Raw genomic sequence first — 13158 nt, 5'->3', positions numbered from 1 at the left:
TAATTAATATGTAAAAATAAATTTAATTTTTATATTTGATAAAATTTTAATTATTTGTAATCGAGTTTGAATTTAAATTTAATATATTTTATCAATTAAAATATATTAAAATATAAAAATTTGATTAGACTAACAAATAATTTAAATTAGATATAAGAATGTTTGAATTGTACTTGATTGATAAGTTAAATTATTCGAATTTAAATTCGATTCAATAATAATTAAATCAAATTTAAATTTTTTTGTAATCAAATTCAAATAATTTATGAATATTAATATATCATTTTCTATTAAATATAGCAGCAAGGTAAAACTAATGTGTTACATTGTATATGGACGTGTGGTTGTATTTTATTAATATTTTCTTGATCAATGATACCTAGCATAGCTATTTCTTCCACATATACAGACATATTAATCTGTCTGTGTCTAACTCTGCAATTCATAAGATAAAACAAACAAAAAACCTTGAATGCGATTATAACAAGAAAAGAAGAAAAACTTCTTAAAAAATATAATTTCGATCCTTTCCCATAAAAAAGAGAAAGAAGAAGCAAAGAGATGCTTTAAGAGAAGGCTCAGAGCATATCTTTCATATGGATTTTTTGGGTGGTTTTTAAAGTTTAATAATTTGATAAATTTATCAATATTTGTTGATTTGAATGATACAAAATTTAATTTTTTTAAATTAAAATTTAATTTTAAATTTTATAAATAAAAAAAATAAATTAAAAAAATTTATCTCCCTTATAAAATTTGATCCGATTTAATTTCGAAATCTAAAATAATTACAGAATATTGAAAGTTTCAGACAAAAAAATATTTTTGATATATTTATAAAACATAAAATAAAGAAAGAATGTGGAAAATAGATTAAAAAAAGAAAAAAAAAAGAAAGAAAATGTGGGGCCATACAAAAAATCCAAAAGAGATTAGATCAAGACGGCGGAGGCGGATCATTTCTCTTGATATGAGCCGTACACAAGATTCTTAATTGGGAAAACATGATTTCTTACCGTCCAACTTCGATCTTAAATACAATTTCCGCCAAATCAGCGGTCCAGATTCGTTGACCACGGAAAGCACGTGAAGCGACGGAAAAACCAGCACCTTCAAGTCGCGAAGCGCCAGTCTCAGTCACCCTTTCTCTTTCCGTTGCCGTGTTAAATCTAGAAACCCTACGTGTTTTTAAAAGGTTCCGGTTTTGCAATTCCTGCTTCTGTTTTTTCCGTAGTCTCGATACAAGGTAAGACCATTGCCGTAGATTTTTTGAAGGCGATCGATGGTTTCTTTTATTTCAGTGTTAGGTTTTGAACTATTTGAGTTTTCGAAGTTTGATTTATATTCTTTTTTTGATTGGTTTTGATTTGGGAGCTAAAATTGTGATTTGATTTTGATTCGATGCTGAAGAGTTAAATGTAATTGTAGATACCAATGGAATGTAGTCTTTTGATCTTTGGAGTGAAAAATCAGTGATTGTTATTTGTTAATCAGTAAGTAATCAGGGTGCTAAGTAATCAGTAAGTAATCAGTGATTGTTATTTGTTAATCCCACATTTGAAACAGTTATATTAGTTGCTGTTTTACATTAGTTTCTAATTTCCACACAGTTTTACTGATTTCTGGATCAGTTGAATTAATACTTTGCATAATTACTTGTCCTGTTAACTTAATGAATTTGGTTGTGGGCTGACATAAGTTGCTTCAATGCGGTACGGACAGTTGCTTGCCTAACATGCTGTAATCACTGGCTTTTATTACTTGTTAATATTGGGCAATTGGAATTTCTTTTGTAAATGAATGCACAAACTAAAAAATCCAACAGTGACTCCTTCTATACCTTGGGTTAATGCAGTTATGTCTTTTGGCTCCTTCTTTGTTTCTCTGGAGGATAAGAGACTGGCAAGGCATGAATTGCAATGCATAATGTAGACCCGAGAAGAGTAGTAGAATTGCATGGCTATTTTACTTTATACATTTCCTTCTTAGTATATTACTTGCTTTTGGGCATTATGTCAAATGAATATGGTATTTAGAAATTTATGATTTTTGTTAGTTACGGCAGGAAGAACAAGAAGTCCATGTTTATTACATAGCATTTACTATTTTTTGGCTGAACTTATACCTTATGCTTGCAGTTGTAATTCTGAGTACATAAACTGGTTTCTCATATGCTGGGTCTATGAACTCTTGACCTTCAATAATTATTGAGGCCTCTGCAACGGCAAATGGATAATGTACCTGCTGACTCAACAAGTTCACCTCCTGTTAAATCTCCTGATGTACAAACTCCTGCTGCCACAGATTCAGGACCAAGTAATTCTATTCATGATGCACCATCAAAGCTGCCGTCATGGGCTAAAAGTTTAAAAATTCCTCAGCCTTTTGCTGCCTCACAAGAGGACTCACCAACAGGAAATGATGGAAAATCAACTTTTTCACGGTTTACTAGTGGGCTAGGGCTGCGCTCGCCTCTGAAATCTCCTCCCGCTAAGGATGGTTCTGATGGGGCTTCAACAACTACACAACCTGGTTTTCTAGGAACAATTACAAAAGGCATAGTCGACTCATCTAAAAATGCAGTGAAAGCTGTACAGGTCAAGGCTCGCCATGTTGTTTCACAGAACAAAAGGAGATACCAGGTGGGGCTTATACTGTTCTCTTAGCATAGAGATGTATCCCCAGCCTTTCATTTTTTTGTAAAATGAAGAATTTCATATGTGACATATCTTGTATTTGTCGTCTTTTACTATGATTTGAATCTCAATATTTGTAAACTTACCTGTGCACCTTGACTTTAGGAAGGAGGATTTGACTTAGATATGACATACATCACAGAGAACATAATTGCTATGGGGTTCCCTGCTGGTGACATGAGCTCTGGGTTTTTTGGATTTGTTGAGGTAGCTGAACTAATCAATGGTTGAATTTGGCTATATTTTTATAATTAACCTTAAAATTCTATAATTTCGATGATACAGGGGTTATATCGAAATCACATGGAAGAAGTGATTAAGTTTTTTGAAACCCATCACAAGGTAATGACATGTCTATTGATATATAATTTGCCACTCCCTGCATCATTTTTTTTACATTTTGGTTTTCTCCCCAAATGCATGTGCTTTTATTTTAAAATTTTTTACATCAAATTTTGTCTTATGATGGCTGCATATAATAATTGACTAAGATGATTTGATTTTTCTAAAACCATTTCTTTGTTGTTGCTTTACCATTTATTACCTCATAGATGGCAGGAACCTTGTGCTGTCCTCATAAGTTGAATGAAAATAAAAACTTTGATTATGTTTGTTTCGCAAAAAATGACTTCCGAAAAATGATTTTTATAAAATATTTACATTTTCTGAATTGAAAGAAATTTTCTATTGTTTGGATGATTTAATGAAAAATATTTTCCGTTGTTTGGTTGTTTTATGGAAAATCTTTTTGTTTTTCAAATAATATTAATATAACTATTAAAATATTAAAAATTATTTATTATTAAAATTATTAATATTAAAAAACAATTATATTATAATAATATTTAATATTAAAATATTATGTTAATATAAAAAATACTTAAAATAAAACTATTTATTATTCTCTATATTATTTATTAATATATTAATATATTATTTATTAATATTATATTATTATAATATTTATTAATTAAATTAATATTATTTATTAATATATTATAATATTACTATAATATTATTTATTAATATAATATTATTTATTATTTATGAATATATTATAATATTCTATATTAATATTTTTATTAATATATTATATTAATAGTATATTATTTATTTATATAATATTATTTATAAGTAAAATTATGCTAAAAAATATTAATAAATAGTTATACTCATAGACAGTTTTTTTCCGAAAAATATCTTCTTCTTTTCAAATCCGTAAGACAGTTTCCAGAAAAATGATTTGATTTTTCATTGACCAGTAAGTTATTTTCCGTTGACCAGTCAGTTTTCTGTTAAACAAACACGTGAAAATGTGGGAATTATTTTCCAAAAGTCATTTTCTGCAAAACAAACAGAGCCTGTGTCTATTTTGTAAGGTTTTGTCAGTATTTGTGATATGTTAAACATCTTACCCGACTGAGTGCAACAATGATAAGGGGTGTGTGTGTGTGTGTGTGTGTGTGTGCAGAACAACTTATTTAAATACTGATATACTGATTTTGATTTATGTTGGTGGAGAGAGATTATTCTTGCCTTTTCTTTTAATATGTTTTCAGCTCTTTGAGCATGATAACTGGCTCGGCATTCACTCTGCTCTGTGCTATGCCTGCTTTATCAATTGTCTGTGTTTAAAAAGAAACTTTACAATACTATCGTCAACTTTCTGGCCTATACCTTTTTCCCATTATGTTCACCTCTCCTTCAATATTTTTATGAACCTTGTTGGTTGAGGTTGCTGGGGCAGTTAAAGCCCTTGTTCCTGAATATTTGTTTGTATTACTCAAAAGAAAAGATTGGGATTGAAGGGGCCTTTTTGTCTCTTATTAATATATGTGTATGTTTCATCCTTGACCCATTGTTATGCATTATACTGTTTGGTCCTTAAATCAATTGACTTTCTATATGCAGGGCAAATACAAAGTATATAACCTTTGCTCTGAGAGACTATATGATGCTTCATTATTTGAAGGAAAGGTATGCTATGATTTTTATAGGAACTCACGCAGGAACATGATTACTTCTAATATTTCACCTGGGCTTATTTCTTAAATTGTGGTTAGCTGGTTTTTGTATGCCATGTACCGATCATTTAGCTTTGATAAAAGGAACCCTTTTTTATCACCCCAGAGATCTCTTAACCAAATAACCATGATATTGCTCTATGTTGACATTAGAAAGAGATTAAAGACCCCATTTGGTGGGACCTGTGGAAAAATCAGAAACAAAAAAAGTTCAACTCAAGTTGATAAAATCAACCACTAATTTCTTGCTATACTATTTGTCAATAGAAATGTCACGGGATGGGGAGGAATCTATTCCAGTTAATGATGAAAATCAGTCATTAGGAGAGGATTATTCCTGGGAAGAGTCAATTTTACCCAAACTTTGATGAAGCTTCACCATCTTTTCTTTTCCATTGATGCATTCATGACAGCTAATACAGCCTGTTGATGAAATTCAAATCAACTAAAACTGACTGTAGGATGACCTATGTGAAATATACATTTACCATCTTCTTATATTTGTATAAAACTTTTTCTTCAGGTGGCTAGTTTCCCATTCGATGACCATAATTGCCCCCCAATTCAATTAATAATATCTTTCTGTCAAAGTGCTTATTCATGGCTGAAGGAGGATATTGAGAATGTTGTGGTTGTGCACTGTAAAGCTGGGATGGCAAGGACTGGGTTGATGATCTCTAGCCTTCTTCTATACTTGAAGGTTTGATTCAATGAACGTGTTCTTGAAGAAATGCTAGTGAATTTGATGTAGCTTCACATTTCTTGGCCACAATGGTTTATTCTGCTTTTATAACTTATTTGCTATCCCTCTGCAGTTCTTCCCCACTGCTGAAGAGTCAATTGACTACTACAACCAGAAAAGATGTGTGGATGGAAAAGCGCTTGTTCTGCCAAGTCAAATTGTGAGCAACTGATTTCTAATGATATTCTGTGAGGAGTTGTATTTTCAGGATTTTTTTGGGTCTCTGGCAAGCTGTTTATTTCTTATCTTTGCCTTTATTTCTTGTTATGTTTTGTAGAGATATGTCAAATACTTTGAACGTACCTTAACATACTTCAATGGTGAAAACCAGCCTGGGCGCAGGTATTCTCTTGCTATACCATGTTTATATTGCATCTTTGGCCTTCATATTAGTGCTGACCTCACTTTCTATACAGATGCATGCTTAGGGGATTCCGGCTTCATCGTTGCCCTTATTGGATCAGGCCCTCCATCACTGTCTCTGATCATAATGGTGTTATTTTTTGTCCGCTAATAGGTTTCTTTATTTGATTGATGACTTGTGCTTTCTTATTGTTCTTTATGCTGAACTTCTCATTGCATTTGGGTGTGTTATTGATACATAAGATGTTCTTGGTACATAAACAAATTCCCTGGGATAGACTCTTTTTTTGGCCTTCCTTTAGAATAGACTTGAAGATGAGATTTCTGCCTCGACTATTAGGGCTCCAGGCAGTCACTAGTATTGCAAAATCATATTAACTGGTGTTGTTTTGTGGTATGGCATAAATGTGTTTAAATTTATAACTGTAATCTCAAACTATTGTTTTGTATTTGATTCTTCCTAATAACAGCTAAGCGTGCAATCCCATAAGTTCATTGTTGACTTCATTTGCTTCTTATGTTTAAGGTGCAGACCCAAAGTTTTATGCAATCTTTGTCTCTGGTTACAACTCTAGTACAGTGGCGTTTTCAATTTAATTATGCTACTTAATCCAAGAGATAGAAAGCATGGAAAATTAACAAGTGACATGTGGTCATTGTGTTGTCATAGTCAAGCCATCTTAGCTCTTAACCTAAGATTAAATCATGATGAACTTCATTGCTCTTTCTGCACAGGTGTTCTCTTCTCCACAAAGAAGCATCCACGTACCAAGGATCTTTCAGTATGTTTGTTAGATTGTTTTGTGTAATTATTATGATCACCACCCATACGTTTAAAAAATGCTGTTTTGAAGCTCTGAGCATCGTTATGCCAATTTGAAATAATTAGCATGTAATTGTTCTTCACAGCCAGAAGATTTTTGGTTTAGCGCACCAAAGAAAGGAGTTATGGTCTTTGCTTTGCCTGGGGAACCTGGCCTGACTGAGTTGGCTGGGGACTTTAAAATTCAATTTCATGATCGGCAAGGAGATTTTTACTGGTCTGTTGTTAGCCTCCTCTGTAGAGAATTAGCTCCTTGACACCTATTTATGATTTGTAACTGATCGTTTTTGTGATTCTGTCCTTCTGATTTATCAGTTGGTTAAACACAATAATGATTGAAAACAGAAAATTTCTGAATACCGGTGATCTTGATTGGTTTGACAAGGTAAAACGTGAAATGTGTTATGATGAGATGATACTTTTATTTGTGATGTTCTGTCATCATGACTTAGGATCTTTCTTTCTTTCTGGCCCAAATAGTGTCTTTTCTGATTTTACTGTCTTCTTTTGGGCAATATGTGCAGAGGAAATTGCCATCCCCAGGTTTCCAGGTTGAGGTTGTGCTAGTAGATTATAATGGCACTGTTCCAACAAAGCCCCAGACTGAAACTACCACCAATAAGCCAGATGAAAGCTCAGGGACCGGTGCTGCATCCACTGATGGAAGTGCAGCCCCATCAAGCAAAAACAAAGACCCTGGACATAATGACAAAGATGATGTGTTCTCAGACAGTGAGGCAGAAGAATCTGGTTCATCAAAGAGCAGACGGCATAAGGCAAAATCTGCTGAGGGAGCAGCTGCCCCTTCAGCCACCTCCAAATCAGAAACAAATACCAGTTCTGATCAAGTTGCAAGTTTGGTGCATTATACTGAACAAGTTTCTTTAGGAAGTGCAAACTCCCAACAGATGCACACCACTAGTGAGCCGAGAAAAGATGCTGCAGCTGCTGGTGCTGCTGCTCCTGCTGCAACTGCTGCTGCTGCTGCTGCTGCTGCAGGTGTTCAGGTTTCCAGCTCAGAAAGTGAATTTAAGGCAATGGCTGCTGATGCATCTGTTTTCACTTTTGGAGATGATGAAGACTATGAAAGTGAGTAAGCTAGGGCTGATGTCAAACTTTCTGTACATAAATTGGTTTGCAAATTATACACGTGCCTAATAGTAATGTTCAATCTTATTCGTTTCATTTGTATCATTATCACAGTCATTTGTAGCATTATAACGTGGATGTTAAAATAATCGCTGCATTAAATGGTGAATTAAAGTTAATGGAATTGGTTTCATTATTCAATGAAGAAAATTAGTTTGTCATTTGCATTTATATATCTACTTGTTTTGCAGCGTTTGTCGTGATAGCTTGGAACAGTTGCTTGTTTTGTTCATTTCTCTTGTTATCTGTAGGATCAACCGACAATGTCAAATCAAGATCAGCAAAAAACATTTTAGTCTGTCTTTTGCTGTTGGATTTTGACCTGGTTCTTGTCTTGTCTCTCCTTGTTCGGGTGATTGCGTTTTTGTCGTCACGAAAAAGGATTCTTGTCTTTTTTTTTTCTCCAATTCCATTGTCATTTGCCAGAGCCTCTTCGCTGTTAATATTTTGTAGTTTCCCAATCATAGGTTGGACTTTTGTTTTTGTTTGTTTGTTTTTTTTGTAATCTTTATCGTCTAAGAAGTATTTTAAAATTTAATAGGATTTTTTAATTCATATTAATACATACTTGATAAAGTTGAATAGTAGAAAACTAGTTGAATTGAAATTTAAGTTTAATATTAATATATAAATTTAATTATTTTTTTATTTTAATAAAATAAAAACATGAAATTAAATTAAAATTGATAAAATTTTAATTTTTAAAAATTAATTTATTATTGATGAAGTTGATTAGTCTAATAATTTAATAAGTAGTTTTTTTTTATATAAGGATTGATTTATATAACAATAAATTTAATAAATGTTAAAAAATATAAAAATATAATAAATAACAATATCCATTTTTTTAATTTAAATTTTGTTCGTATTCGTACTTTTATACGTATTAAACTACAAGGAAGATAACCCTGCAGACAAAAAAAAAAAAAAAACCATCGTTAACGCCTAAATTAAGGAATAAACTATACGCGGATTATCTAATCATTATTACTCGGGAAAACTCATTTTTCTTGTCCTTTTCCCAGTACCTATCTTTTATTTAGTACTTTATAAAAGGGATAGCCCTTTGAGAGTCGTTCTGTGTAACAATTGTCCAATTTTTATCCCAGTACTTTTCTTCATAGTATTCCATGCCGGTTTCGGGTATTCAAGGCCACCTTCTTGAGGTCACTGGTATGTATGTATGTTTCTCAAAATTTTAATTATTCTTTTCTGTTTTGTTGGGTAATTCTTATGTTTTTTTGTCATTTTTTTGTTTCTCTGTTTGTTTTGATGTTGGGTTTTTTTTTTTTTTTTGGTTATGGACTTATGGCAGTTGTCGGATGTAATAAATTGAAGGATACTGAATGGATTTCAAGGCAAGATCCCTACGTTTGCCTTGAATATGGTAGCACCAAGTACCGTACAAGAACCTGCACAGGTAATTCTCTGCTTTATGTAAACTTTTTTCCTTTTTGTTCATGATATGGGATATGGGATCTTAGTCGAAAATTGATCTGATATGGGATATGGGATCTTAGTCGAAAATTGATCTCTGGAGTCTGATATATAATTTGAGTTTTCGTTAGATGGTGGCAAAACGCCCACATTCCAGGAGAAGTTTACCTTCACGCTGATTGAAGGGCTGGGAGAGATAAATTTAGTGGTTTGGAACAGCAATACTTTAACGTACGATGATTTCATTGGCAACGGAAAGTAAGAATTCTCCTTAAAATTGTGTTTAAAGTCTTTGGCTTTTGAGAAGATATGTCCTTTTTTTGGTTTTTGGTTCTAATGTTTTTGTTGAGATTTTTGGTTTACAGGGTTCAATTGCAGAAGGTTCTTTCTCAGGGCTATGATGATAGTCCTTGGTCGCTTCAGACTAAAACTGGCAGGTAATGTGAATTGAAGTCTAATGGCACTTGAGATTGATGTTTCCGCTATCTTACAAATTAGATAGTATATTAATCACTTTGAATGCTGTAGCAATATTGGCTATGAAACCATATTTCCCCATGTAACTCTGGAATCTCTGTTGTTTCTAGTTTCTCCTAGTCTCCTCTAGAGTTTACAAGTGCAATGATGTAATGTCTTTTATGCTATAATTACTGCTAAAATTGAAACATTATTGCTTTGGGCTTCATTTTTACTCTTAACAGTTTGGGGAAGAAAATAGGTTCTCATAGTTATGTATGCATGTAACAGTTGTCCTCGAACACAAAGATATTGCTTAATAGAGCTTCTATTCGTGGCATAGACACATAGTTGCTGTCAAACATGTGTTACAGAAATGTCTTGCCCCATTGATGTACATACTGTTTTTGACATCAAATTGCATTTTGCCTTTAGGGTTGTGGTCATTGTGAGCTAGCATGCTTTTTTTGGCTTTGACAAATTGGATTCATTAGTTTCAAGGTGTATTCTGCTTGAATTTTTGAGGTCTCATTAATTTTCATCAATAGCAGTTGAGTTTGTCAAAGCATTATTTGTTATTCAATATGAGAAAATTGGTTTCAAGAATTAGTGACTTTACTAATTTATTGATTTGAAAACTAGAAGCTAGATTTAGAAGGTAACCAAATAAATCTACATTAGTTTTAACTTTTAAGTTAATTTCACATCATATTTCATACTTTTGGGTTGTCAAAACCATTTTCTGTTTTTTATTTATTTTCATAGTTTCTCATATATGGTGGTTTAACTTATAACTTTATTGGAATACCGTAATATTTTCTTGGAAGTACATGTATGTTAGTCAGAATGGCAATCTAAATACAATTTGTTTCCAGAAAATAAAAATATAGGAGTATGTTTGAATTTATGCAGTAAACAGAAAAAAAATCTGTGAAGCATGTGATTCACCATTTTGTGGTTTTTTTTGTGGTTTTTTCTTAAGATATTAGTGTATTAGAAGTTTTAATGAGTGCTTTTAGCCAAACATCCGTGAGCATCTACTGACTCTTAATTTTCTAAAATTGCAGATTTGCAGGAGAAGTGCGACTCATAATGCATTATGGAAACGCCAAAGTAAGCCCCATCTGTCGTACTTTATTTTCCATTTCTATTGATATTATTCTAACAAGTGTAACTAAATGTTCATTTGGATTGTTGCAGAACCGAGCCACAACATATGCTCCATCAGCACCACCTTATGCGGCCCCTCCTCATCAAGTACCTCTATACTCTGCACCTCCACCAGCAACTTCAGCTTCTTATCCACCACCAGCCATGGCATATCCAATTCCATCGCCATATCCCGCATATCCTTCATATCCTTCATCCATGTATGCTCCTCCACCTTCTGCATACCCTCCCCCTCCCCCACCTTCAGCATATCCCCCAGCTACATATCCACCTGCTTCACCTTATTATCACCCAGGTGACTTCCTTCGTGTGTTACATATCTTTTGATACTACTAATTGCATGTTAATTATAATACTGAAATTCTGTTCTGTTTTTCAATCAGGTCCTTTTCCAGGCCTTTATCCACCACCACCACCACCACCGTACTAAAAATCCTCAAGGAGGAGATATTCCAATTATTAGAACTTAGACGTCTTTAGGTCCGAATCTTTTGAGACAGGGTTGGGATGTGTAACCCAAATGCATTACGCTTTCACGTGTAACCATAAAAAGTACTTAAAATTCTAGATATCCTAGTGACGAAACAAGAGCTAGAACTTTTGGTGTATATCATTTTGCAATGGATGGTGAGATCTCCCTATTTTAATTGGGAACGGCTTGTCGGGCCTTTTCTGGGAGTGAAATTAGGTTCTAATAGGACTTACTAGAAGCCCAAACTTTCCTCTGCTAACCATAACGGCCTTGATGAATGTACACTGTCCATCATCCAAACGTTGCATGGGCCTTGCAAATGCTATCATGCTATTATTTGATAGCATATAAGTGTTACGAGGTGCAGTACTCCAGGAATGTAGTTTACAAGGCGCAACGTGCAGAATTGTGGAGTGTTCTCCGAACAAGCACAAACTGCATAAGACTATACCTTCTTGCAAAATAACTTGTCTACAGCCATATCCTGAAATCCTATGTGGTAATGTCCATGTATTTGTCTATGTACAAGGACTGTCTCCCAATGGTTTTGCATGAGGTTCAGCTAGTGGACAAATTTTATGAGTTTGCCATGGAACAGCTGCACTTGAGAGTTTTCGTGGTAATCATCTGTTTTGGAAAGACAAAACAGCTACGATCTTGATTACATGAAGCAGTTGTTTCACAGTTGCATGCATAATAATAATAATAATAATAATAATCGGTTTCCACTTTGTACTTCCAGGAATACAGTTTTATTTTTTTTCGTTGATTATGGCAATTATGACTTATATTCGTCAAACCAGGCTGTATTCATATGCTAACCAGTGAAAAAAAATATTACTAAGAATGTGGTTAAAAGCATGAAATCTTCCAAAACTCTCTCGATTATAATAGTGATGATACACATTTGGGGGAAATTGATTAAAAATGAATTGAACAAGTCACATTCAAGCACCTGGTTGGGTACCCCCACTAAGCAACTGTGGCCTGTGGGAGCCATGGAGTTTGTCGACAACTTCCATTCCTACCTCATTCTCTTCCAAGGATGCCATTTCAAGAGGGTTGTTGGACCTTGTTTTTATTGATGGATTGAGTCAGAGATGTCAAGCTCAGGCCAGTGATCATCCTTTTTTTATACATATATAAGTTGGGGATGGTTGGTTTTTCTCCCTTTTAGTTCAAACTTTCAAAGCAATGTAAGATATTATTGGGTGAATATATCGAACAGGTTTCTTTCAGAGCAGATGAAGTTACATATTCTCTAATGTTTTCCTGCTTTGACTTTGTGAACCAATCCACCGTGATGATCAAGCAACAAAACTTTAGACTTTGTTGGTTTTAAATTTAGAATTTTCCGAAGATGAATGTTACATCCAAGTTTTTTGTTCTTATTTAAAATTTTGATAACGTAGATAATACTTATAGAATAACATCTTAATTTTTAAAATCAAAATTTAATTACATTGATTTATATATTCATTTTTAACGGATAATATTAAATAAATAAATATTACATTCAAATTTTAATATTTATAATTTTTTTTATCCTCAAGATACGACTTTTTTTATAAAAAAAAATTCATTGCTTTCTATAATTTGAATCCAAAAATATTCAAAAAAAAAAATCTACAATAAAAGTCAACTTTCTTCTGTTCCTGTTTGCAATAGAAGTCAACAAATTTGATTGCCGACAATGACATCGATCACTTAGATTGTAAGAAAATTTTCACATATATACAGAAAAAAAAAAAAAAAAAAACATCTAGAAGCTGGCTTGCAATATTTGCTGGTTCTTACACAAAATGTATGAGATCTCACATCCCAAA

The 13158-nt window shown here is 33.0% G+C and overlaps 2 protein-coding genes across 4 annotated transcripts; both read left to right on the top strand.

The window, feature by feature from the left end:
• The first annotated feature begins 863 nt into the window (after positions 1–863).
• On the top strand, positions 864–7930 carry LOC111282581 (phosphatidylinositol 3,4,5-trisphosphate 3-phosphatase and protein-tyrosine-phosphatase PTEN2A-like). 3 transcript variants are annotated; one of them, XM_022870723.2, is made up of 13 exons: positions 864–1246; positions 2139–2642; positions 2802–2903; positions 2982–3038; positions 4608–4673; positions 5244–5420; positions 5536–5622; positions 5740–5804; positions 5879–5955; positions 6561–6607; positions 6735–6865; positions 6964–7033; positions 7173–7930. In XM_022870723.2, the coding sequence occupies exons 2-13, from the start codon at positions 2229–2231 to the stop codon at positions 7743–7745; spliced, it is 1866 nt and encodes a 621-aa protein (XP_022726458.2). In that variant the 5' UTR covers positions 864–1246; positions 2139–2228; the 3' UTR covers positions 7746–7930. The 3 variants fall into 3 exon arrangements, with proteins under 3 accessions (XP_022726458.2, XP_089617265.1, XP_089617266.1); XM_089761139.1 differs by having other exon boundaries at positions 929–1246; positions 5879–5979; XM_089761140.1 differs by having other exon boundaries at positions 994–1246; positions 1856–2642; positions 5879–5979.
• An 881-nt stretch (positions 7931–8811) lies between these two features.
• On the top strand, positions 8812–11507 carry LOC111282132 (16 kDa phloem protein 2-like). The gene is made up of 7 exons (XM_022870092.2): positions 8812–8970; positions 9113–9217; positions 9366–9492; positions 9600–9671; positions 10758–10803; positions 10891–11155; positions 11244–11507. The coding sequence occupies exons 1-7, from the start codon at positions 8928–8930 to the stop codon at positions 11288–11290; spliced, it is 705 nt and encodes a 234-aa protein (XP_022725827.1). The 5' UTR covers positions 8812–8927; the 3' UTR covers positions 11291–11507.
• Positions 11508–13158: the final 1651 nt, after the last annotated feature.

This window comes from Durio zibethinus, chromosome 5, assembly GCF_047325235.1.
Source record: "Durio zibethinus cultivar Kanyao isolate XHJ-2024 chromosome 5, ASM4732523v1, whole genome shotgun sequence".
In the NCBI taxonomy this organism is placed as follows: Eukaryota; Viridiplantae; Streptophyta; class Magnoliopsida; order Malvales; family Malvaceae; genus Durio; species Durio zibethinus.
Note: the sequence above shows the minus strand (reverse complement) of the source record. Positions and strands in the feature narration are given on the sequence as shown.

Coding starts and splice junctions, on each gene's coding strand:
- LOC111282581 (XM_089761139.1), top strand. CDS start 2,229: ATGGATAATGTACCTGCTGACTCAACAAGTTCACCTCCTGTTAAATCT. Junction 3,039..4,607: donor TTTTTGAAACCCATCACAAG/GTAATGACATGT, acceptor TTCTATATGCAG/GGCAAATACAAAGTATATAA. Junction 5,805..5,878: donor GAAAACCAGCCTGGGCGCAG/GTATTCTCTTGC, acceptor CTTTCTATACAG/ATGCATGCTTAGGGGATTCC.
- LOC111282132 (XM_022870092.2), top strand. CDS start 8,928: ATGCCGGTTTCGGGTATTCAAGGCCACCTTCTTGAGGTCACTG. Junction 9,493..9,599: donor GATTTCATTGGCAACGGAAA/GTAAGAATTCTC, acceptor TTTGGTTTACAG/GGTTCAATTGCAGAAGGTTC. Junction 11,156..11,243: donor TTCACCTTATTATCACCCAG/GTGACTTCCTTC, acceptor TTTTTCAATCAG/GTCCTTTTCCAGGCCTTTAT.